At 36.7% G+C, this 24,281-nt stretch overlaps 1 protein-coding gene across 2 annotated transcripts in view; it reads right to left on the reverse strand.

Annotated features, from left to right (window-relative positions):
* Positions 1–24,281, reverse strand: part of Rtn1 (reticulon 1) — a 219,307-nt gene that overhangs the window by 22,500 nt on the left and 172,526 nt on the right. The window contains exon 1 of one of the 2 annotated variants that reach the window (XM_047541706.1): positions 2,886–3,097. The exons of the other annotated variant lie outside the window; for it this stretch is intronic. Coding sequence (XP_047397662.1) covers positions 2,886–2,946 — 61 coding nt within the window. The 5' untranslated portion in view covers positions 2,947–3,097. Of the gene's footprint in view, positions 1–2,885; positions 3,098–24,281 lie in introns of those variants that run through there. 2 annotated transcript variants of the gene reach the window in all.

The following is a 24,281-nucleotide window of genomic DNA, read 5'->3' on the forward strand; positions in this document are numbered from 1 at the left end:
GATGGCGGAACAGTGAGGAGTGAAGGCCTCTGGCATCACTAGCTGTGTGCCCTGAGAGAGGCCTGTCATCACCTGTAACTGAGGATAATGAAAACTACATGTCAGGATTTGAGAGGATTAAGCACAACAATTCAAGTAAAGTGCACGGCAAAAGTGCCCCATAAACATTAGGATTGTTGGGCTCTGGAAGATTTTATCTATATATGTGTTGCACTAGGTTATTGTTTTTAGCTCATTTTGTTTTTACTAAGTAGAATGTGCTTTGCTTTATTAACACCTTTTTGGTCAATCTTTTTATGTTGGAAGTGGAATCTGTATAAAGTTATATAATGTAAACTTTTAGCCTTTAAACATTCATTACAGCTGAAATTATGTTAATAGATGGAGAGATCCTTTTTCACATGTATTGTAGTTTTTATGATACATTGTAATTAATTTCAGTGGAATCATCATGAAATATTCAATCTACTGCAAATGCTCCGTGAAATATTTAATAATATGAAGGAATCGTAAAGTTCACATTATTTATTTCCTCTATAGGCAAAATGCTCACTTCCTAACACTTGCAGAGGACATTTTCAATGGTGTTGCACTGACTTCTTTTAACTGCATTTGCAGATGCTCCTAGATCATCCCTGTGTCATCATTGGTACCCTGAACCTCTGCCGGCCCATGGGTATTACACACCCGTGGCTGCAACCCTCAGTGCATATTAAACTCACCTGAGGAGTGTTTTAAAAATACTGCCAATGCTTGACTCAAATGAATGAGGATCTCTGGGGTGGGATCCAGGCATCCTTTGGTTTTTAAAGCTCCCCAGGTGATTCTAATGTGCAGTATGAGTTAAGAACAACTACTTTTGATGAGGAGAAAATTAAAGTGAAGAAGATACATTGAAATTGTTAAAGAAAAAAATCTTGTAGGTTTAGTTTAGCTGAAAGTTTTCACATTGGGGAGGAAAAAAAGGCATAATTCATTTCTTACTATTTCTCTTTTGTGCCAATAAACCCACCCACCCAGTCAGTTATTAGTCACTTTTCAAGATAATGGCTTTGTTCTATCTGACATAAGAAAATCAATGATATTAAAGATGACCAAAAGGTCACTGAGTGTAAAAGATTCTAAATGATCTTGAATTAATCTTCACAAGTAGTTGTACATTGGAAATGAGCAGAAATGCCTTCAATGGATGAATTATGGTGCTTGCTGTGAATTTCCATGTTTTTATTTTTTAACAACCGCTCCAGAGAAAGTCAACAGACACAAAACAAATAGGACTGTGATGAAATAATGTCCTATGTCTTATACTCATAAAACAGAAAATCTGCCATCTTTTGGTATATACTTTTGTTAAGAATAGAAGAAACTCATAATCATAGTCTAATCACCAGTCTTTATGTCCAACTAAACTTGATATTCTATGGAGCCCAGGTTGTCAAGTGTGTATATGAAATAAACTGATGGGTCTAAACATGTACGGAGGAAATGTTACAAGGAATTTTCACAGCTGCCATCTATATTAAACACATGCTTTTCTATGTAGCTGTCATCGTTTTCCAAAAATATGACCCTTGATTGCTGTACATTTCTTATTTATTGGCTTTAAATTTGTGGTCCATCTATTTACCTTTGACAATTTATTTCCAATAGACACACACATTTTCAAGTAGACTACTATATTTTTGTCAATGCCACCCAATCCAACAAACAAGAGGCAGAGCAAGCATGCTGTCAATTCTGAGATATATATTAACTTTTTCTTAAAATATATACTGAAGAAAAACTCCCGAAAAGCATGAAAGATGAAAAGGAAACCTATTCTTTCAGTGATATAAAATTACTAGGGGAAGATGGCCAAGTTCAGGGAAAAAAAAAAAAATCAGCTGCTGCTCCAGAGTATTCTTGGTCCCCTGAGGGCTGCTGCAAAACCCTGCAGGTTACATCCAAACGCCTTCAGAACCATATTTGTTAAACATCAAAAGACACTTCACCTTACAGACACCCAAGTTGATGACACACAATTCATTCTTGCAAATTATCTCTTTCTCCTTATCATCTTTCACTTGAGCTAGGTGAGGAGCAGAATTTTAATGTAACAAAGGAGAGATGGATGTGTGAAGTATGAGGCTGAATAAAAATGGCTGAAAAGCAATCCAAGCGAGGCTGGAGGGTGGCCACACCCAGTGCTAATATGGACTGTTTCAAAATAAATCTGTTATACTGGAGGGCGGCCGTCACTGTTTTGTTATTTCCCTCCATTTATTCTATAGAATCCAATTATTAATAAATAGTAGTTACAGGTTACTAGGATGACAGACAAAAACACCGAAATATTTCAAAAGTGAGCCATTCTAATATGTGGCTACGCCATCATATTTTCAGGATTTGAAGAACTAGTCTACGTTTCCGGTCTCCTTTGTGTGACCACAAATAACAACCCTCAAATGGGTGTGTCCTCTTAAAAGGATGTACTAGAGCCCTCAGTTAATGGTTCTGCTAGGAGATTTCAACCTTTAGGCAGAAATAAATGCACGGGGATGTATGAAACAATAAGCAGCACTTTAACTCTCGGGATGAGAAAAGATTAAACAAGTACTGAATGATAACGCCAAAGGAGCTCCCTGAGGAGGCAAAAGATGCATTATTTCAAATAGCAGCATTACAACAAGACAACAAAGGATGAAGAGGGTTAAAAAAAATGAAGAAAAAAAATCAAACACCATTCATTTTGATTTTTGAAATAACACGTTTACTCCCCCCCGACAGAAAGCTCTTGAGTATAAAGCATGCATAGGTCCCACAGGTGAAATGATGCACAATGGACGAGTCCGGATCCCGGAATTCGCGTGCGCCGCAGGCATGCACTACTGAAATAAAAAGAATACCCTGACTTTTCCAGTTGCTCCACACACAGTCCATCTTGGTGGAATCGGCAGTGGCCTGCATGGTGCGGGCTTTGGGGACTCGCCGTTGCTCTTCGGGGGCGCTGAGCTGCACTCAGGCGTGGTGCCCCGGCTGCAGCAGCTGGGCTCGCGGCGGCCGCGCGGCTGCAGACAGACTGAGGCTGCACCAGGCGCGCGCGGCGAGGGGCGGGCGCGGCGCGGCGCCGCAGTCTGCGCGGCAGCGAATCAGCGCGGCGCAGCCCCGGAGCCGCCTGTGCGCGCGGGGATGCGGGCGCCGCTCGACGCCACAGAGCTGGCTGGGCAGTCTTTTGGGAGAGCTGCCCCCGGAGATGGTGAAGCCGCTTATGAACCGAAGGCACACAGGCGGGCTGGGTGTGGGAGGGTTGGCAGAAGGGGAAAAAGGTCAAGAGTGGGGGTGGGTGTTAGGAGAACCCGGGCTCTTCTGGCTGGTGTAGGGCATGTTCTGGAAATTTCTCAGAAACCTGTCGACAAGACACAGTAGTGGTAGTACAAATGCCAGGCTTGTAGCAGAATGCCCCCTAATTGTCCCCACCGTTAACTCATCTTTCCCATCCCTAATTCTGAAAATGCTGGCTACGATGAATTTTAATTGCCTGGACTCTTCCAAAGAAGTGCCAAAATCTCTCCCTCTTTTGGAATATTCCACAAAACCTTTGTTGTCAAGCTGCAGGCATTCGTGAGAAATCCTACTGCCCAGTCGCTCGGGGTGGTGTATTTCTCGTGTTGCTCCTCTACTTTCAATGTGTTTGGGTATTGGGTAAATAAAAATCAGAATGTTTTAACTTTAGGCCCCAGGTTAAAGTCCTTGGACGCTGGTCAAAGACCTTGTACTGCAGCGACAGTGCAAGGGTGTCAGTCCGGGGGACATTAAAAAAAAAAAAAAAAAAAAACTCAAAAGAAGCAAAGGGCATGCTGTGTAAACAGTGTCACCTTTGGGATTGGACACTGAGGATCATGGAGGTGTGTGGTAATGTAGTTGGGAGATAAGGATGGTTACCCAGAAGAGTCAAGGATTTCAGGAATCCCCAGTTAAAATGCAAATGTCAAAAGAAGGAACAGAACAATGTGTGATGACCTGTACTCAAATCTTAGCCCACGATGCTTTATCAGAATGCACACCAAGACCTTGGGAGACTGGATAGGGGGTAGGTGTGTTTTGATGGGGGAAGGGTAGATAGAGCAAAGAGAAAAGGGCTGGTATGTGGCATTTTCTGGAAGAGGGTAATTTCAGGAGACAAGACACAGCATGATGGCCTTGGGGACCATGGGAACATATCAAAGAAAGAATTCCTTGGCACTAAAGACAAACTCCCAACTCCATTTTGTTGTGGCAGGGCCTTACCTATTGCACAGGATCTCTCCCCCTGGTGGAGATGTGGTGCCTTCATGGTTCCTCCCTAGTTCCCAGAGGTGCTCTTTCTCAGACCCGAATCTACATTTACATATTCTGTGCCAGCAAAGGCCTAGGGGCAGTAATCTCAAGGTTATACTTGTAGACATGACATCTTTCATTTTTATGAAGCATACAGACTAAAATATGGTTTTTGGAATCATGCATATTCTATTCAAAAAGCTTCCAGAGAAACCAGCTGGACCCCTCTGCATATATTTGTAACATATCTGAAATTATTTTTGAGGATGCTTCATAAGTGTAACTACAGGAAGGTTATGGCACTTCTGGGCAACTGATGGCTCCTACAGGGTGTGGGGGTGTGTCAGAGCACCTACAGGACCGACCAGGAAGAAATCAGTGACCACATTATTACAAAGCACTTTTCAGAATAACCACCTCTAGGGACATTAGTGACTTTTAAAATTTGTGTTTCCTGCCCCCATTCCAACTGTTTTTTGTTGTTGTCATGGTCATTTTGGGGAATTTAGTTGGCAGATTACCCAAAAAAGACTGGTAGACAATGATGAGCTGATCAGCACCGAGTTCTTACTGCATAATGGGGGAACGAGACTCAAAAGGAAGGAGAGGGCAGCACTGGGGTTTGTCAGATGAGCTGTTATTGCCATGGTCACGTTTCAGTTGTAGATCTTTGAACCCTTAGCCACTAGGAGGCACTGCCAGTTCATTGATATCCTCAGTCTTGAGTCCTAAATTCTGGTGTCAGTAAGTACCTTCGGTGCAGAAATAGAGGGGCAATAAGCCCTTAGCCAGGCATGGTGGCCCATGCCTGCAATCCCAGCGACTTGAGAGGCTGAGGCAGGAGGACTGCAAATTTGAGGCCATGCTGGACAATTTAGTGAGATCCTAAGCAACTTAGTGAGTTCCTGTCTCAAAATAAAAAGGGCTGGGAGTGTGACTCAGTGATAGAATGCCTATGGGTTAAATCCCCAGTAACTCCCCGCCCTCCCCGCAACACACACAAAGAGCTACACAACCCCTAAGAGTCTACTCTATAATCAGGAACACCATGCATTGCTAATCGGGCAGTCTGCACAGTGTGCATTGCTAATCTCAGCAACAAGCTGACAGTAGCACATCCCTAACAAGGAACCACAGGCAGAGGTAAATTCTTTTTCAAGCAGAGGATAGATTATGTCAGACTCCTTGGGCTATCTATGCATGTTCATTGACCACAAAGTTGACCTTGGAATGTCAGCTTAGCTTTGAAAGGCCAGATTATTTTCAATCATGCTAAACCTGGAGAAAAAAGCTTGACAGTACATGAAAAACCAATAAAGTAGTCTGATAATAGAAGGTTGGAGGAAGTAAGACAACTGATAGCACAGACAAGAGTCCCACTAATGAGATACAAATTGAGGGGCTTTAGGTTAATGCATAGGTAGCAAGTGAAGCAGAAATGAACTTATTAAGACAAAGGTAGCAGCGTATGAAGATCTCTTGACTGGGAATCACTGAACATGTGTGTTGGACCCATGTGTATGCCAGAAGTTAGTTACATGACCTTCAGCAAGTCATTTATCATAATATACAAAAAAGTTATAGCTTTGGATGTTTGTTTCTATGAAATAATAAGAATTTATTTCCCATAAACATTGTAAATGGATGCTTTCTTTTTACAAATGCCCACGCTGTTAATTGAAAGCTCTTGCCAAGGTCAAAATGATCAAATGGGTAGAAAAGATATGTAAATTTTCCTAAAGCAGTGAAAGAAACAAAAAGCAAAAGAAAGCTTGCTAAAAGCAGGCAGGAACTGTCACTATCTTTAAACCAGTGGAGAACAGACGGGCTTTGTATACGGCCACCTCAGAACTTGGTTTAGGCGCCTGCCAGGAAAGGAAGTGATTTCTTTAGTTTTCAGGATGAAATCATGCATTAGGCAGTCTGTTTTAAGAAAAGCAAAACAGTCAAGTTTTATCATCTCATCCCACATCAAGATGAGTGTTGAAGACTAGCATGCCCAGAGTGACTCTAGGGTGTCTGTCTGCTATAGCACCAGGGTTTTACTATTGAGAAGCAGTGGCACCTACACAGATACGCTTAGTCAACAAATATTTATTGAACACCTAGTATGTGCTATACTGTTGCAGGCATGGAGAAAAGTTCCTTGGTTTAAGAAGTTTATATGCTAGTGTGAGGGGGAATGGAAGGGCAAATGATAAGTGTTAAACACTTTCATTTGTAGAGAAGTATGCTAGAAAAATAAAGCAGGTAAAAGGTAATAAAGAATGGAAATAAGTGGAAATTTGCTATTTTATAAGGAGGGTCAGTAAAAGCTCATGAGGTAAAATTGAAGCAGAAATCTAAAGACAGACCAGAACACCCTTAAGAGGTAGGGGAGATGGGCATCCAGAAATGAACTTTTTCATGATAGACTGTCATAACTGTCAGACGATATCAAGCATTCTCATAGAATGCCTCAGTGTTTTTTCAGTCTCTGAGAAGTGTAGCAATTGGAAGTAAAGGCACAGAGCTAAAAATATACTTCATTATGATCAAAGAACACTAAGAACTCTTTTTATGCCATATGGAATAAGGAAATTTAAAGAGACAACTAATTTGGTACATAACCTGCTGTACCAAGATAATGCATGAATTGCAGAGATTGAAACAATGGATTAGCACTTGCCATATGCAAAGAGCTCTTCACGCATGGTATACAGTTAGGGTTTATAAGATCCCTAACAAGTAGATAGTGTTTAACCTCAATTCTGGATCCATTCATTCATCTATTCATTTATGCCACCTACAAACATTTATACAGCCCATACCAAGTATTTGTCTCTGTAAATACAAAGGGAGCTGCCTAGTGGGAACTTCAGTCTAGTTAAAGAGATGTATGCAAGCAACAGATACCTGAAGAAGCAGGAAACAGTGGATACACAGAACACAGCAAGGTCGGGGAGAAGAGGCTTCAGGAAAGACTTCACTGTAGGTGAGAGCTGAGTTATTAACAGCAAAATGGCATCACCAGTTTGAGTGACAGAGCTTTCCTCGCAGACCAATATGGAATGGGAAACTTAATTACAGACAAGAGCATGGGCCAGATTGTGACAGACCTAAATAGTAATATTGTCAGTAAATGAGGGTGGCACTGAAGGGTTCGGGAGGGGACTAACATGAGAAGTTGAACAATTTATCCAAATTTGAAACTTTCCAGAATTGAAAAAAAGACATAAATTATAGGGTTTATGGCAGTCAGCCAGCCCTTAACAAGATGAATAAGAAATCAGTACCCTAATCCAGAGCACAGTGAAGCTGTAAGGTGTCAAAGACAAGAAGAAAATCTTAAAAGTGAACATAAACGAAAGGCAGACAAACTGCTAGATCAGAAGCAGCCTTGAACAGGAGAGGAGAACAGACATTTTCAGATATGTGAGGAATGAGAGAATTTACTGATTGCAGAACCTGAAGAAAAATTTACTGAAGGTGAAAAAAGAAAGAAGAAAAATGAACTTACAAGGAAAAAGTGATATGCATGAAAGAATGCTGAGCATAAAAATTGGTGGTGGCTGATTTGGAGTGGTCATAAAAGAAAGGGAGAACTACAACAGGAGACAAAAGATAACAAGGTTAGGTGAATGATAAGAGTAAAAACGTCATAGTTAATGTGATAATTTATATAGTTGGATCTAGGTCCATCATCTTCTTATTTCCTTCCTATTCTTTATATCTGTTTTTATGCCTTTATTTCTCCTTTCTTTTAACCTTTTAAAAATTAAGTATGTTTTTTATTAATCTATTTATTTCCTCTAATAGTTATGTGGCTGTACCTTTTCAACATTTTAGTGATTATCCTAAAAGCTACAATGTTCATCCTTAACTTATTCCAATAAGACTCCAGTTTATCTTAAATTCATAAGTTTATAATTTCCTTACAAGAATTTTATGACAGTAAATTCCATTTACGCCCTGTCCTATTTGTTGTAGGGTTATTCCATGTTATAAACACCAAATGACATAATTTTTGTTGTCTTAAAAATTCAATAATATTAGCCAGTCACTGTGGTGCACACCTATAATCCCAGCGGCTCAGGAGGCTGAGACAGGAGGATCACAAGTTCAAAGCAAACCTCTGCAAAAGTAAGGCGCTAAGCAACTCAGTGAGAACTTGTCTCTAAATAAAATACAAAATAGGGTGGAGAATGTGGCTCAGTGGTCAAGGACCCCTGAATTCAATCCCTGGTACCTCCCCCACTCCAAAAGCCATTAGTATTCCATATTTAGTCTTTTCTAGTTTTCTTCACCTCCTCTTACACTATCATGTTTCTATTTGGGATTCTTTTCTTTCAAGTCAAAGAATTTTCTTTACTAATTTTTAGTTTAGGTCATAGTATTCAATTATATTCACTTTTGTTTCTCTGACAAAACCTTTATTTCTTTTTCATTTATGGTAGTTTCATTGGACAAAGCACTCTAATTTGGCAGGTTTTTCTTCCAGCAATTAAAAGACTTCATTCTACCAATTACTGGTCTTCATAGTTTCAGCTGAAAAATCAAAAACTTGTTTTCTTGTTGCTTCTTGCAAAGTAATTTTTATAGTTTTAAAGAAGTATTTTATTTTTAGCTCTGATTTTATGCAGTTGATTACAATAGTATTATGTTTGCTTTGGGATCTGTTGAGCTTCTTAAATCTGTTGATTCCTTTTATCAGTTTTGAATAAAATATCTCAGCTATATTTCTATTTTCTTCAAATATTCCTTCTGACCCATTTTCTCCTTCTCTTCTGCGAATCCAATTATTCACGTTAGGCCTTCTAAAGATGTCTCAAACATCTCTTGTGCTCCGCTTTGGTCTTTTCATGTTTTCATCTACCACTTTGGATATTTGTTGTTGATCTCTGGGTTCACTAGTTTTGTCTCTTTTGTGTTCAAAGCCCTATAAAATGCAGCCATATAAGTCTTGTATTCAGAAATATTACTTCTTTACTTCTAGGAATTTCAGTTTTTAAAAAATAAATTCCATTCATCTGTTGAAGTTCTTCATTTTTATTCATTTTCTTTAACATATTTATAAGAGTAATTTTAAAGTCCTTTATATGCTATCTCTAATGTATGCATCATCTGTGTGTTTGTTTCTGTTTTTGTGTGTGTTTGCTCCTATTGTGTCCCGTTTTGCTTGAATACTGGCTACCTGCTTTGCCTCTTACTTGTCTAATAATATTTGTGCTATAATAGATATTGTATATAAAAATCATAAAGACTGACATTTTTTGCTATTTTCTTTTGAGAAAGCTTCCCCCCATCTTCTATTAAGTAACTCGGACAAAGGGTTGATTAGTTTCCATCAGAAACTGAGTCATAGTAGGTTTCAGTTTTAGTTAGAGACCAGTCCACCTCTAGTTTCCATTGTCATATGAGTGACATTTATGATGTGATTGTTTGAGGTCCCCTTTCTACTAGATCTACAATAAACACAACCCCTCAGTCTCAGCACACAGACATATATTTGGAGTTCCTCAAGATTCCCAAGCATCATGTCAAGCCATGCAACTGTCAAAAGTTCCATAGGTTTTCTTTCACCCAGTAGAATTCCTCTACCTAGGCCACAACTGATATGCAGCTGGTGTCTAATTTTGGTAAATGCTCCTACAGAAGAAAATGAACAGTGATGTCTGCTTACCTAGAAGTAACTCTCTTATTTCTTGAACTTTAGTTTATCTTATCTTTATTACCTCCAAACTGTCTAAAGTCTTTATAAATGTAATGATTTTCATAATTTGCTTATATTTTTCTAGTTCTTGCAGCAGGGATAGTGGCTTACTGCTATTTTCTCCATTCTACTTTGAATTAAGATCTTGGCATTTAGAAATTTTAAATTTTAATTAATAAATACTCTAAATAGTGAACTGAAAACATATTGAATATTGAAAAATAAAAACTTAGAAACACTGAAATCACATATTCATTGGGTAGAATAAGCTAAAGCAGTATTTATTGGGATATTATGCTTCTAAATGCATAAATATATAAAAGAAAAACAAACAGAAAATTAATGAGCTAGATGTTCAACATGAGAAGTCAGAAAAAAATGAATACACACAAAGAAAGATACATAAAGAAATAATAAATTATAACATCAGATATTAATGAAACAAGAAAATGACAAAATGAGTTTTGGTTTCTGGTCTAGCATGTAGGAAATTTGGAAGTCAATCCTCTGTCCTAACAAATAGCAAAGAGATGAACAAACTGAAAAGTCAATTCTTCTTAGGTTGGTAAGAAAAGTGAGACACATACTCTTTCCTAAATGGGAGAGGTTGATAGGCAAACACAGAGAATCACCTTACTGGAGCGAAGACTCATTATTTGAGAATCCCATGGGAACCAGTGCCTGGACCGGAAAACCCAAGCTGTAATAGACAAATTGCTGATGAGGATAAGTTTGAGAGATGGAAACTCTAAGAGTACCCTGTCACTGGGAGTGGGTGAGCACAATTTTGTCATCTCCAAAAGCTCTATCATGTTTTCACAGTAATCAGAGAAAATTCCCTTCCTTCTTCTAAGAAGGAAAAGGGAAAATGAAAAATTTCATAGCAACTCTGTTCATAACTGCCAACATTTAGAACAAACCAAGATATCAATTACTAGATGAATGGAAAAATGAACTGTGGTACATCCATACAATGGAATATTAGTTGGCACTAAAAAGAAATGAGTTACCAAGCCACAGATTGGCATGGAGATTTAAATGCATATTACTAAGTGAAAGGAGTCAATCTGGAAAGGTCATACATTGTATTATTTCAAATTTTATAACATTCTGAATAAGGCAAAACTATAGGGACAGTAAAGAGATCAGAAGTTGACAGGTTAGAAGAGGAGGGAGGGATGAAGAGGTGGTGCACAGAGGATTTGTAGGGTAGGGTAGTAAAAGTACTTTGCGTGGTACCATAATGATGGACACAAGTCACTCTTAATTTATCTAAACCCATAGAATGAACAACATCAAGAGTTAACCCCAATGTAAACTGCAGATTCTGGGTATTAAAAATTTGTTAATGCACATTCATCAATTGTAGCTAATGCACCATGCTGGCGGGTGATGCTGATAATGGGGAATCTGCCAGGTAGGAGGAATATGGCAAGTTTCTATACTTTTTTCTCAATTTTGTTGTGGACTTAAAACTACTTTGGAAAAATAACAAAACATAAGGGAATATCAATTAAATCAATTGCCAGTTCTTGAAAAGGTAATAAAATATGCAAACCTTTGGCATTTGGCCATGAAAAAAAGGCAGAAATAAGCACTTTAGGATAAAAAGGGTATTATGGTTACACATTTTAATTAGAGGAGAATATCATTATATTCTTATGACAATAATTTTAAAAATTTACAAAAATAAATGTTTTGATAAAAACTTACCAAAATTGACATAGAAAGAAGTGTAAAAATATGACCATCGCTGTTAAATGAATGCTCATAACTGAAGCTGAATGGCTTTACAAGCATATTTTAAATGGCCTTCAATAGTGTTATAAACATATTCTAAATGACTCTCAAACAGATATTCCTTATTTTATACAAGTTATTTTATAAAAAGAAAAGGCAGGAAAGACGCCCCAAGTTGTTTGGAAGATTTAGATCATCTTTCATTCCTGAATCAGGTAATGAGACTACCTCACTAAGGGACAAAATAAAAATCCTTAAAGATACATAAGCAGAGTATTTCAACAATGAATCAGTTAAACACAACTTTATCACAGGAATTCAAGATAATTTTTTATAAAAATCTATTTGCATGATTTACTGTATTCACAGACTTAAAGGACAAAAGTCTAAGTGATCAATTTGGTATGCTGAAAACATATGATAAAATTCAACAGCCATTAAGAAAAATTCTGTCTAGAAATAACATAAAAGTCACTAAAATCTCTAAAAAGAGCTCTACAGAAAAAGATATAGCAAAACCTTTAGAAGTAGTCTCTTTAAAACCAGTATTGAGAGAAGGTAGCTCACTCTTAACTCACATTTTATGGCAGGTATTAACTGGCACACAAGAAAAGTAAATCAAAAGTTTAAAAAAAATTGTAACAAAAGTGAAATTGTAATATCATGTACACAGAGCATTGATCTGATGAACAGACTACTATTAGAAAATATAATATTTAAGCTACCTATGGTAAGGGTAATAAATTTATGACGTTATTAGGAATAAACTTAGTTAAGATTGTATAGAAACTTAAAGGAAGATTATAAAACTTTTTATAGGATGTATAGGAAATCTTGAGAAGACACCCCATGCTAGATGACCCATTGTAGTAAAGATGGAAATGGTGTCAGATATGTATCATTCTGTGAATTCATGGCACTATCAATCAAACTCACAGTAAGCTTTTTCATAGTATTAGACAAACTAACCCTAAAATTCATATGGAGGTATAAAATGCTGAAAATATTCAGTACAATTTTGAAAAAGAAAAAGAAGCAAGGAGGAAGGGGAAGAGAAAGAGAAATGTTTCTTTTTTGTTGTTGCTGGTTTTTATATTTATTTATTTATTTATTTATTTATTATTTATTTTTGAGACAAGGTCTCCCTTTGTTGCCCAGGTTGATCTCCAACACCTGATCCTCCTGCCTCAGCCTCCTGAATACCTGTGATTACAGTTGCCCACCACCACACCTGCAAAGAAAGTTCTTATCTTCTAGTTATACTTACATCAATTTTCCAGTAAGAGAGCAGAATGTTGGTGCAGCAATAGATAAATAGACCTATGCAACCAACTAACAATCTAGAAATGTACCCATGCATATATAAAATTTGCTATTATCACTACTAATGACATAGTTTGTCACTGTTTTAAATGCTTTACATATGTTAATTTGTTTGGCCTATGACATTAATCAGTGAGAAAGGAAGGGCTAGTCAGTCAAAAGTGCTGGAATAATTGGCTAGTCATCTGGGAAAAGACAAAATTAAATCTCCAATTAACACTATCTATAATCATTAATTAATAAATACTTTAAAGACTAAGTATAAACAATTTAAAGAAAAAACAAGAGCATAACTTTATGAGAGCAAGATAGGAAAAAGTTTTAGAAATATAAATTTAAAAGGAAAATTATGATCATTTTGATTAACGAAAGAAAGTATATATAGTGAAAAGAAAAGTCAGGGACTAGGAAAACTACAAATTAATAACAAAAAGAAATTTTAATAGAAAAATGAGAAGACATGCAGTAGGCAATTCATACAACTGGAAACACTTTGAGCCAATAAGCAGAGTGGAAGTAGGGGTTTGTCCATTCTAATCAGGGAAATGAAAATGAGAACCAGAAAAAATTAAATGTTGGATGTTATTAAGTGAGAATGCAAAAGCAGCAACACATACTTTGCTAGCTCTGTGGAGCAGTTCAGCAAATTCTAGGAAAGTTTAAATGCATGTTTTGTGACCCAGCAACTCCAGAGAATTACCTACTCTAGAGAAACTCTCAAACTTGTACATAAGGACTTATGAAAACAGTTGTTCACTGCAGCCACGTCTGTAACACTTTCAGTAGAAAAACAAATAGATCATGGTTTATTCCATAACAGAAGCCTAGATAGCTGTTAAAAGGAATGAATGAAGGTTTCGGTATAACTAAATTTGAAAACAGGATGTTGAGTAAAAACCACAACTTGAAAAAGATATGTACAGCACAAAATCTGGAGAGAGTGGAGTAGAGGGGATGGCACAACATCTTCCCCAAACCAAGTATGAACTTGGACAAATTTTTTCAAAACAGCCACTTACCAGTTCTAGAAACCAACCAAACACTATTAACTAGAGGCATTTATTCATACAGTTTTGGAATAAGGTGGGATTCTGTTGTTCTTGACTAGGGCTTCTCCCATCCTTACTGCTAGCTGAGTTGTTGCAATAGTGTTACTAGATGAGGGATGCTTTGGACCTTGTGGAAATGAGCAGCTTCACTCTTCAAGAGGAGTGACTAGCTCAGGACTTTGGGGTGAAAAACCCCAACCCAGTGGTGTTGTCGATAAAGAGAACAAACTTAGTGGAGAATGGAAAATACCACAATTTCTGGAACCCTAAAGTTGTGAGCATGGAGTGACCAGCAGACCAGTGGATTAGCCGGAAATGTAAAAGGAGTTCTAATTACTTGCAAAAGTAATTAGAAAGGGGTGGAGGGGTTGCATGGTCACATATTCTTTGGTAACTGGGAGATTGTGAGCATGTGCAAGGAAGACCCAGGAAGAACCAAGCTCTCCATAGTCTTTGGTTGACTGAGAAGTCATGAGTATTCACAGGAAAGATATCAGAGAGGCCAAGATCTCCCATATCTATGGTTCCTGGTAGTCTGTGTGCACATGCTAGGCAGAACTGGGATGGTCCAGGGGAAAGTAAACCCGGAGAAGACTTAAAAACTTCCTGAACTTGTAATGTGTTCCAAAGTCCATATGCAGATCCACTGGTTGTGGGTTGAAACTTTATAGATTTGAGATGTTTGAGTGCCAACTATCATTAGCTGTCCATTAAACTTTGCAGACACAAGGGGGATGCTTGGGAAGTCATAATAAAACATAACACAATACTAAGCAGAGATATTAGTGTCCATATACCATGGGGATTCACCCTAATTAAATCCAGGAAAGTTACTAAACACAAAAACAAAACAAAAAAGCCAAACAATAGCAAAAACTCTCAGTTAAAAAAAAATGTCAGAATTGGCTGGGCACAGTGATGCCAGCCTGTAATCACAGCTATTCAGGAAGCTGAGGAAGAAAGATCACTAACCCAAGGCCAGCAGGTACAACTTAGCAAGACCCTTTCTCAAAATAGAAAATAAGGGTTGGCAATGTAGCTTGGTAGTACAGCATTCCTGGGTTCTGTCCCCACTACCAATAAAATAAAATCTAGGGCTGTTACAAGGTATTAACCAAGTGTTCAATTGTCCACAACAATTACTAGATGTAGAGACACAGGAAATTGTGACCCAAACTCAGGAAAAATAACAAAAGCTAAATAAAAACAGACTCTGAGTAGGTCCAGGTATTGATTAAGCAGAGGCAGACTTCAAAGTCTTCAGAATATGTTCAAGTAATCAAATGAAACCATATTTAAAGGATTTGTGGAAAATGGGATGAAAATGACCCAACAAATAGGACCTACTGATGAAGACACAGAAACTTACAAAGAAGTTACTGGAAATTCAAGCACAACAATATTCACTGGATGATCTCAACAGCGAATTTAATAAAGCAGAAGACAATATTGTTGAATTCAAAAGTAGATGAATAGAAATGTACACATAGAGAAAAAAATGCTTGAAGACAAAAGTACAGAGACACAGAGACTTGAAACATCCAAGTACACCAACATATGTGTAAAAGAAGTTCCAGAAAGAGAGAGGAGAAATGGATGGAAAAAATAATTTAAGAAATAATCCTGCAAAAAATCCCAATTAAAATTGATGAATAACAGATATAAGAACCTCACGTAGTTTAAGTACAAAGAGATTCACATCTAGATACACCTTTATCAAAAAGTTGAAATAAAAAGACAAATGGAAAACTTAATATACTACCAAACTAATAATGGGTTCAAGAAGAAAACACAAGTCAATTAGAAAAGACTTTGAGGTTACAGTAAAGCATATCTTAGAACTGTATTGCTGTAAAAACCTATATCAAACAAGAAGACATCAGTAACTTAATCTTCTGTCTCAAGAAACCAGAACAAATTAAACCCAAAGCACACAGACTAAAAAGTAATAAAGATTAGAGTGGAAGTTAATAAAATAGAGAAAACAATGCAGAAAAAAAAATCAATGACACCAAAAGATGACTCTGAAAGGATCAATAAAATTGACAAGCCTTTATTTAGCTAGAATAACCAAGAAAAAATAGGACTCAAATTACTAAAATCAGGGATGAGAGGAAATTGCCACTGACCTTCTAGAAATTTAAAAAATTATTGGGAAAACTATGAATAACTGCAGACCAACAAATTAGATAACCTAAATGAAGTGGACAAATTTTTAGAAAAACAACTCAAGCTGACTCAAAAGAAATTGAAAATCTGAATTGATTGAGATTAAAAGAGAATCAATCATTTAAAAACTTCCCATCAAGAAAATCCCAGGTACAGATGGCTTCACTGGTGAATTCTATCAAAGAAAAATTAACATCAGTGCTTCAGAAACTCTTCCAAAAGCAAGAAGAGGGGGCAAGAACTTTCCATCTCACTTTATAATGTCAGTATTACCCTGATGCCAAAACCAGACGAAGGCATTCAAGCAAAGAAAATTATAGAACAATATCCTTCATGAACACAGATACAGAAATCCGCCAGAAAATACTAGTAAGTTGAATGCCACAATATACAAAAAAGGAAACATTGTGACTCAGTGAGACTTATCCCAGGGTAGAGCAATCAATGTAATGCCCATGTCAACAGAATAAAGGAGGAAATACAAACAATTATTTCAATTAGTGAAGAAAAGTCATTTGAAAATTCAAACACCCTCTCATGATTTAAGAAAAAAACAATATCAACAACAACGAAAAAAAAAAAAAAAAAAAAAAACTCCAAAAACTGGGAATGGAAGGAAATTTCTTTAACCTGATAAAGGGAATCTCAAAAAACTTACCTTATGGCTAACATGCTATGTATATAACAATGAAAAGTTGAGAGCTTTTCCCCTCAGATCTAGAGCAAGACAAGGATTATTAATTAGTTCTCATAACTTCTGTACTATACTGGAGATTCTAGCTAGGGCAATGAAATAAGACAAAGAAATAAAAGCCATTCACATTGAAAATGAAGAAGGACAGCCATTTCTACCTGTTGACAAAACAATCTTGTATATAGAAAATTCTAGGAAATCCACACAGTATAATTGAGAGGATATAAGTCTGGCAGTTTGTAGGATACAAGAGCATTACACAAAAGTCAATCCTATTTCTATATACAAGTAGTGAACAAGTGAAAATTAAGAAAACAATTCCCCTTACCATAGCATAAAAAAGAAAAAATATTTAGTAATAAATTTAATAAAGGATATATGACACTTACATCCTGAAAACTACAAAACACTGAAAGAAACTAAAGACAGAATAAAATGGAAGGACATTTTGGTTATAGATTGCAAGATTTAATACCGTTAAGATGATAGTATCTCCCAAATTAAAATATAGATTCAACACAATCCTTGCCAAAATTACATCTCGTTTTCATTTTCTTGTTTGGTTTTATTTTCAGAAGTTGACCACCTGATCCTAAAATATGGGGATGCAAGGGATCCAGAACAGACAAAACAATCTTGAAAAAGAACAAAGTTATAGGCTATACTTTCTGGTTTCAGAATTATTGCAAAACTGTAATGATTAAGACACTAATATACTGGATAAGGCTAGACTATAGACCAATATAATAGAATTCACAGTATAGAATCAAACCCTTATATATATGGTCAGCTGATTTTTGACAAGTGTGCCAAGAATATTCAACGGGAAAAAGAATAGTATTTTTAATAATGGTGGTGGAACAACTGGATATACAAGAGAAAAGAGTTGGACTACTGCATTACATCATACACAAAAATGAACTCAAAATAGGTAAAATGTCAAATATGCATGAGAAAAAAAAAAAAACAAGAAAAGTATTAAAAGAAAACACAGGCATAACCAGATTCACATTAGGACTAAGTGGTACTCATGAATTACATTGACTCTGTACTGCTCAATATTACACCCCATCTTCCCTCTAGTTTGTTGAGTAGTAGTGGAGGGGATAAGCTAAATAGTAATTTTCGACAAAGACTGGGAAGGGTTTTTCTGTTTGAATGACAATGGAATTGGCATAATTGGGAATGAAGCTAAAACTTGGAACCAAGATGGAGAAGATGGAATGTATGTAGACAGGCTGTTTAAAATGTAAAACTTGGTTGCATTATATGTGGAGACTCAAACTTGTGAAGGTTAAATACCATAATTTTTCCATATGTTCTGCATTTTGATTCTGAAAAGAAAGCTGGCTTTGTTCATTTCTTACTAAAAAACCTGTAAAAAAATGCAACCTTGAATTAGACATGGATTTCTTAGATGATACACCAAATGCAAAAGAGCAAAAGAAAAAATATAGATTAATTGGACTTCATCATAATTAAAAAGTTTTGTGCACCAAAGGACATTGTCAAGAGAGTGAAAAGATAATCCATGGAATGGGGAAAATATCTGTAGACTATGTATATGATAAGGGATATGTATCTGAAAAAACAAATGACTCTTACAAGTCGTCAACTAAAATAAACCAATTAAAAGATGGACAATGGATTTGAAGTGACTTTTCTCCAAGGAAGACATACAAATGACCAATCATCACATAAAACGATGTTATCATTAGGTAAATACAGAACTACAATGATATAACACTTTGTGCTCATTTCAATATACATAATAAAAAGATGGAAAGTAACAAGGGTTGGCCAGGATGTGGAGCATTGGAACCCTCATACATTACTGGTGGGAACACAGTGGTGCAGACACTTTAGAAAACAGCTTGGCAGTTCCTCAAAAAGTTCAGTTACAGTGTGACCCAGAATTTTCACTTCTAGATTTATACCCAAGGGAACTGAGAATACATTCCCACGCAAAAGACTTGTATATAAATATTCATAGCAGTATTAATATTCATGACGGTGGGAACAAAATATCCATCCAGCGATGAATGGACAAACAAAACAGTACTGTATTCCACCACATCATCACTGCCACCGTGATCACTGCACCCTGTTTTTTAAGCCCCTAAATTGATTTATAACCTTTTGTCACTAATTGTCACATGGCATACTTCTGTTCATCACACCTTTAACAGGTAAACAGAGCAGCAATGTATTCACCAGGTACATGGATGCACATGGAACTGCTTGGCAAAGTTCCCACAATGGAAAAAAGGAATGGAGTGGAGCTGAGGTGCCTCAAGGTCATGGGACCCATGGCAGTTGCAGTGGTGGTGTGGATAAACAGGATTGGTTGGTCTTCAAAAACTCTTACTTCTGTTAGAGGTAAAATGTGGTATTGGCCTTTGTTCCCCTGAAAACTTGATCTGTTTGTTGGAAATGTACAGAGTAAGGATCTCATAAATTTGTTGAATTTCAAAAGAGACACCAGCTTAACACATCTAAAATGAAGCAATGAGAAGCCATCAGGAAGATGGGAGTGTACTACTCCTGGACCGACTGCTGTCCAAGGTGGTATCAGATTTGACCTGAGAACATTATTCTCAAATAATAAGAACACTGATGCCAAGACAAGCTGTCCTGTGAAGCTGACAACATTGTTTGAAATGTAATTAACCCTTTGAAGTGTTTTACACCAAAGTCATTGCTGAATAGATGATGAAAGTCACTTCTTCGTATATTGCATAATATATGAAAGGATATCATGTCTTCCCAACATCCTATTTATATATAAAAGACACTATATATGCAAAAGACACAATATTGTCCCAGTATCCTCTTTATAGGACACTCTGTATTTACATTTTTAATGATAAGAAAGGATTTATAAGATCTAGATTGATTTCCAACTTATTTTAATGCACCTGTGTCAATTTCATTGAAATATTCTAAGAATTGAAAACTCGAGACTAACTGGGTTAAAAAATAAGAGCTATCATTAGCATAAGATTCCTCCTGCAGGTGGCTGCAGTGTTGCAACTCAGCATGAGTCTTGGTGAACGGCGCGATCAAGCTTCACTTGCCATCTTGGCCAGCCACTCTTGGAAGGGAACCACAGGGCAACCTTACATGGCAGCTTGGACTTCTTCTCAGCCCACCCTTGTTCCCAGGCCAGCCTTGCTCTGTATCTCAGCCTCTGACAACAGCATAACTCCTTGACTCAGGCCAAAATTCTTCTCTGGAATCCCTTGGCAACCTGAGTTTATTGCTGTCCCCTTCCTAGTCTTCTCTTCCCATGTATCTCTCAGAATTTCCCTGGCGGGGCTTCCTGAGTCCATCATTTGAGTGGTTTCTGTAGTCTGCAGTTCTCGTCAAACATAGGCCTGAGCATGTTTGTTTGTTTTTTTACTTGCTAGGGATTTGATTCCTCGGATATTTGCTTGTCACACAGCTCTGCTTTCTACCCAGGAGTAGCTCTAGATTTTCTGTTTCTCGTCTTGCCATCTGTCAGTCAATGGCTGATTTATAGGAATTAGCACGATCTCCACAAGCTAATTTTTTCTTTCAAGCACACAGAAAACATTTCATGTTTATAGACAAAAGGAAGGAAGGAAGGAAGGAAGCTAATCCGCAAACTGATGGAAGATTCAAAGTAGTTCTCAGTAGTAAAAAATGTATGAAAAGTCATAGAACAATCATGATATAATAAAATCAAATGCACCTTATGAGGCTAACATTTAATTTTGATGTTGACTGGGACTTCAGAAACAATGATCTGATAAAGAAATCAGTAGTAAAGAATATCAAGACCTATGTACATGTGTATTAATCCTGTTTTTTATTTTACCTTGTGATGGTTTGAAATCTTTTTGTACTGTAAATTTTCTTCTTATGTCTATTGGACATTTGTTATTTCTTCCAATAATCATTATCTATTTATATCTCTACTGACTTTTTAAAATTTTATTTTTGATTAACATGTTATTAATTGTACATTACAGTGGGATTTGGTGTGATGTTTCAATACAAGCATACAGTGTGCACGGCTCAAATCCAGCCTCTCCCTCCCACACCAACCTCTAGTAATCACTATTCTACATTCAGATTGACTGTTTGTTTGTTTAAATTCCACATGTGAGGGGAAAACTTGTGATACTTGTCTTTCTCTATCTGGCTTATTTCACTTAATATAATGTCCTCTAGTTTCGTCCATTTTGCTGCAAATGTCAGGATTTCATTTTTCTTCAGGGCTGAATGATATTCCATTGTGTAAATATTCTGCATTTTTTTTATCTGTTCATCCTTTGATGGATACCTAGTTTGATTCCATTCTTAGCAACTGTGAATAGTGGTGCAACAGATATGGGTGTGCAGGTATATGTGTTGAGTTCATTTCCCTTGGATACATACTCATAAGTGGTAAGCTAGTTTTTGTTTTTTAACATTTACATTTCCACCAGTAGCATATGATAATTCGTTTTTCTCCACATTTTATTCAGCATTTGTTATTTTTTGTTCTTTTGATAGTAGCCATTCTAACTGGAGTGACATGTTTACAGACCCAGGGAGAGACTGTCCTTCCTGATGGCTGACTAAGTCCTCAAGATGGTAAACTACTTCCTTGAGAGAAAACCTCTTAAATGTAACCAGCCAGCCAGTATTCCCTCTGCCTTAAACTGCCCCAGGGCTAGGTAACAGACAACTAGAGATTAGTCCTACTGCCCAGAGCCCTCCAGAATTATCTAAACCAGTCAACCCTAGGCTGTGTACTCTCTCTTGCCTTGCCTGCAGAAACCCCTCCAGAAGGCTCTGGCTCCTGACCAAAACGTGCTGCTTTCCCTGTGGTCCTACGTGGCAAGGCATGACCCCTTCTCTTGGGAAATGTGAGTAATAAAACTGTTCTTTCAATGGCATTGACCTCTGTGTGCCATCACTCAGTCACCTCTAATTTAAATCCCTCAGGCACAAGTGGGACATCATGCTTGGAGAGTTTCCAAAGCCATACATGTGACCAAACCAGCAATACCATTCAATCAATCCCATCTGCATATTAGAATCAATCAGAGATTTTTAAAAATACCCTTGATAAATTCATTGTTATGCTCTTGAAATTTGTAATGTTTTAATTTTTTCAAGATTAAAATAAAAAGTTAATATGAAAAATCCTGGGTTGAGAGTTCCAGTGACAATGTGCTGTATCTGGACCATGCATGGGGTTGCTCGGAGGTATTTACTTACCTTCACCAGGCTGGGTACTTAAGATTGGTGCGTGTCACTATAAGGATGTCACACTTTTTGATAAGCACTTATTAATAAAAAACAAGAATTTATGCATGCTTTATGGGAGTACAAGTAATTCTAAATTAGGTAAATCTAAAGCATCAACAAGGGGTGCCAGAGGGAAGCAGCCTGGTGGGGAGGGTGGAGATAAGTAGGGCAGCAAGTCTCACCCAACTTTTTAAAAAATGAAGTGCAATATTATTTCAATCAAAATTCTAAAAATTTAAATAATTATTATTCCATCAAAATAAAGAATGATACATATTAGAAGACATGAAATAAGTCAAAAACAACAAATTAATCACAATCCTATTCATTATGACCACTAAGGACTTGGTGTATTTTTCCATTCATTGCTTTTATTAATTAAAGTATTTCTTGAGATGATTGTAGATTCACGTGAATTTTTAAGATTTAATACAGAGTGATCCTGTGCCCCCAGTGGGAAATATTTTATAAAACTGGAGTATGAAAACAACAGTCACGATATGAACATTGGTTCAATAAGATTAGTGAAGCTTCTTCAGACTTCCTCAGTTTTACCTGTGTGATTTTCATCACCTGTGCAGGTTCCTGTATCTATACCCACAGTCAGGATACGGACTAGTTCTTACCGTAAGCGTCTCTCATTGCCCTTGGGTAGGGACACCCACCTCCCTCCACCGACACCTCATCATACCTAATCTCTCTGGCACCACTAACATGTCCTCCACTTCTAGAAAACTGTCATTTCAAAATGTTATGTTATGGAATCTTCTAGTTTGTAATCTTTTGTGATTTTTTTCTCTTGACAAAAATATTGCTGGAAATTCATTCAAGTTGTTGCACATATCAATATTTCCCCCTTTTTATTCATTAAATTTTTCTGAGTAACAGTCCATGGTATGGATGGATTACAGATTGTTTTATCACCTGTTGAAGGAAGTTTCTTTTAAAAATAAAACTTCTGTAACTTTTGGATACAAAGTTTCTGAGTAAGCACAAGTTTTTTTTATTTTTCTAGAACAAATACCAAAGAGTGAAATTACTGGGTCATATGATAACTACGTATAGTTTTATAGAAATTATGAATTTTTTTTTGCAGAGCGGTTGTACAATTTTACGTTCCCACTAGCAGTGTCTCAGTGACCCTGTGCCTCCACATTCTTACCAGCATTTGGTGTTTCCACACTTACTCTTTTCTATCAGTGTAGTACTATCTTATTGTGGTTTTCATTTACATTTATCCAAAGCCTAGGGATGTTATTTCATGTGCTTATAGTACATATCCTCTCCAGTGAAATGTCTGCTCATGTCTTTTGCTCATTTTCTAATTGAATTATTTTTGGTTTCTTTCTATTGAGTTTTGAAAGTTCTTTATATATTCTGAACATTAATCCTTTATCAGATATATGGCTTACAAATATTTTATTCTAGCCTGTAATTTGTATTTTCATCCTGCACACAATGGGCTTCCATAAAGTAAAAGTTTTTACTAATTCCTGGTATGCAAGTCTGGTTCAACATTCAGAAATCCATGATAATCTACCATATCAGTAAGCTAAAGGAGAAAAATCATGATAATATCAATTGATATATGAAAAGTATTTGACAAAATCCAATACTCATTTGTGACAAAAATCTCTCAGAATAGTAGGGATACAGGGCAACCTTCCTAAACATGATAAAGAATGTATGAAAAATTCTATCACTGACATTATGCATATTGGTAAAAGATTGCAAGCTTTCCTGAATGTTTGCCTCTAAGGTCAGGGACAAAGCAAGGATACTGCTTTCACCACCGTTACTCAGCAGAGCATCGGCAATTTTGGCTTAGTCACACCACACAATTCTTTCTTTCTTTCTTTCTTTTGGTGTGCAATTGTTATATTTATTCAAAATGAGAATAGAAATGGTGATGAACACCAGTATTTTATATAATTATAATGCACCAATAAAATAATCAATCCCTCAAGGAACAAAATTAAAATATAAATAAAAATAATAACTAAAAGTGGTAATTCTTTAAGAAGGGAAAACTTTTGTAAGGTAGATTTTTGTACAC

This window comes from Sciurus carolinensis, chromosome 2 (assembly GCF_902686445.1).
Source record: "Sciurus carolinensis chromosome 2, mSciCar1.2, whole genome shotgun sequence".
Lineage (NCBI taxonomy): Eukaryota > Metazoa > Chordata > Mammalia > Rodentia > Sciuridae > Sciurus > Sciurus carolinensis.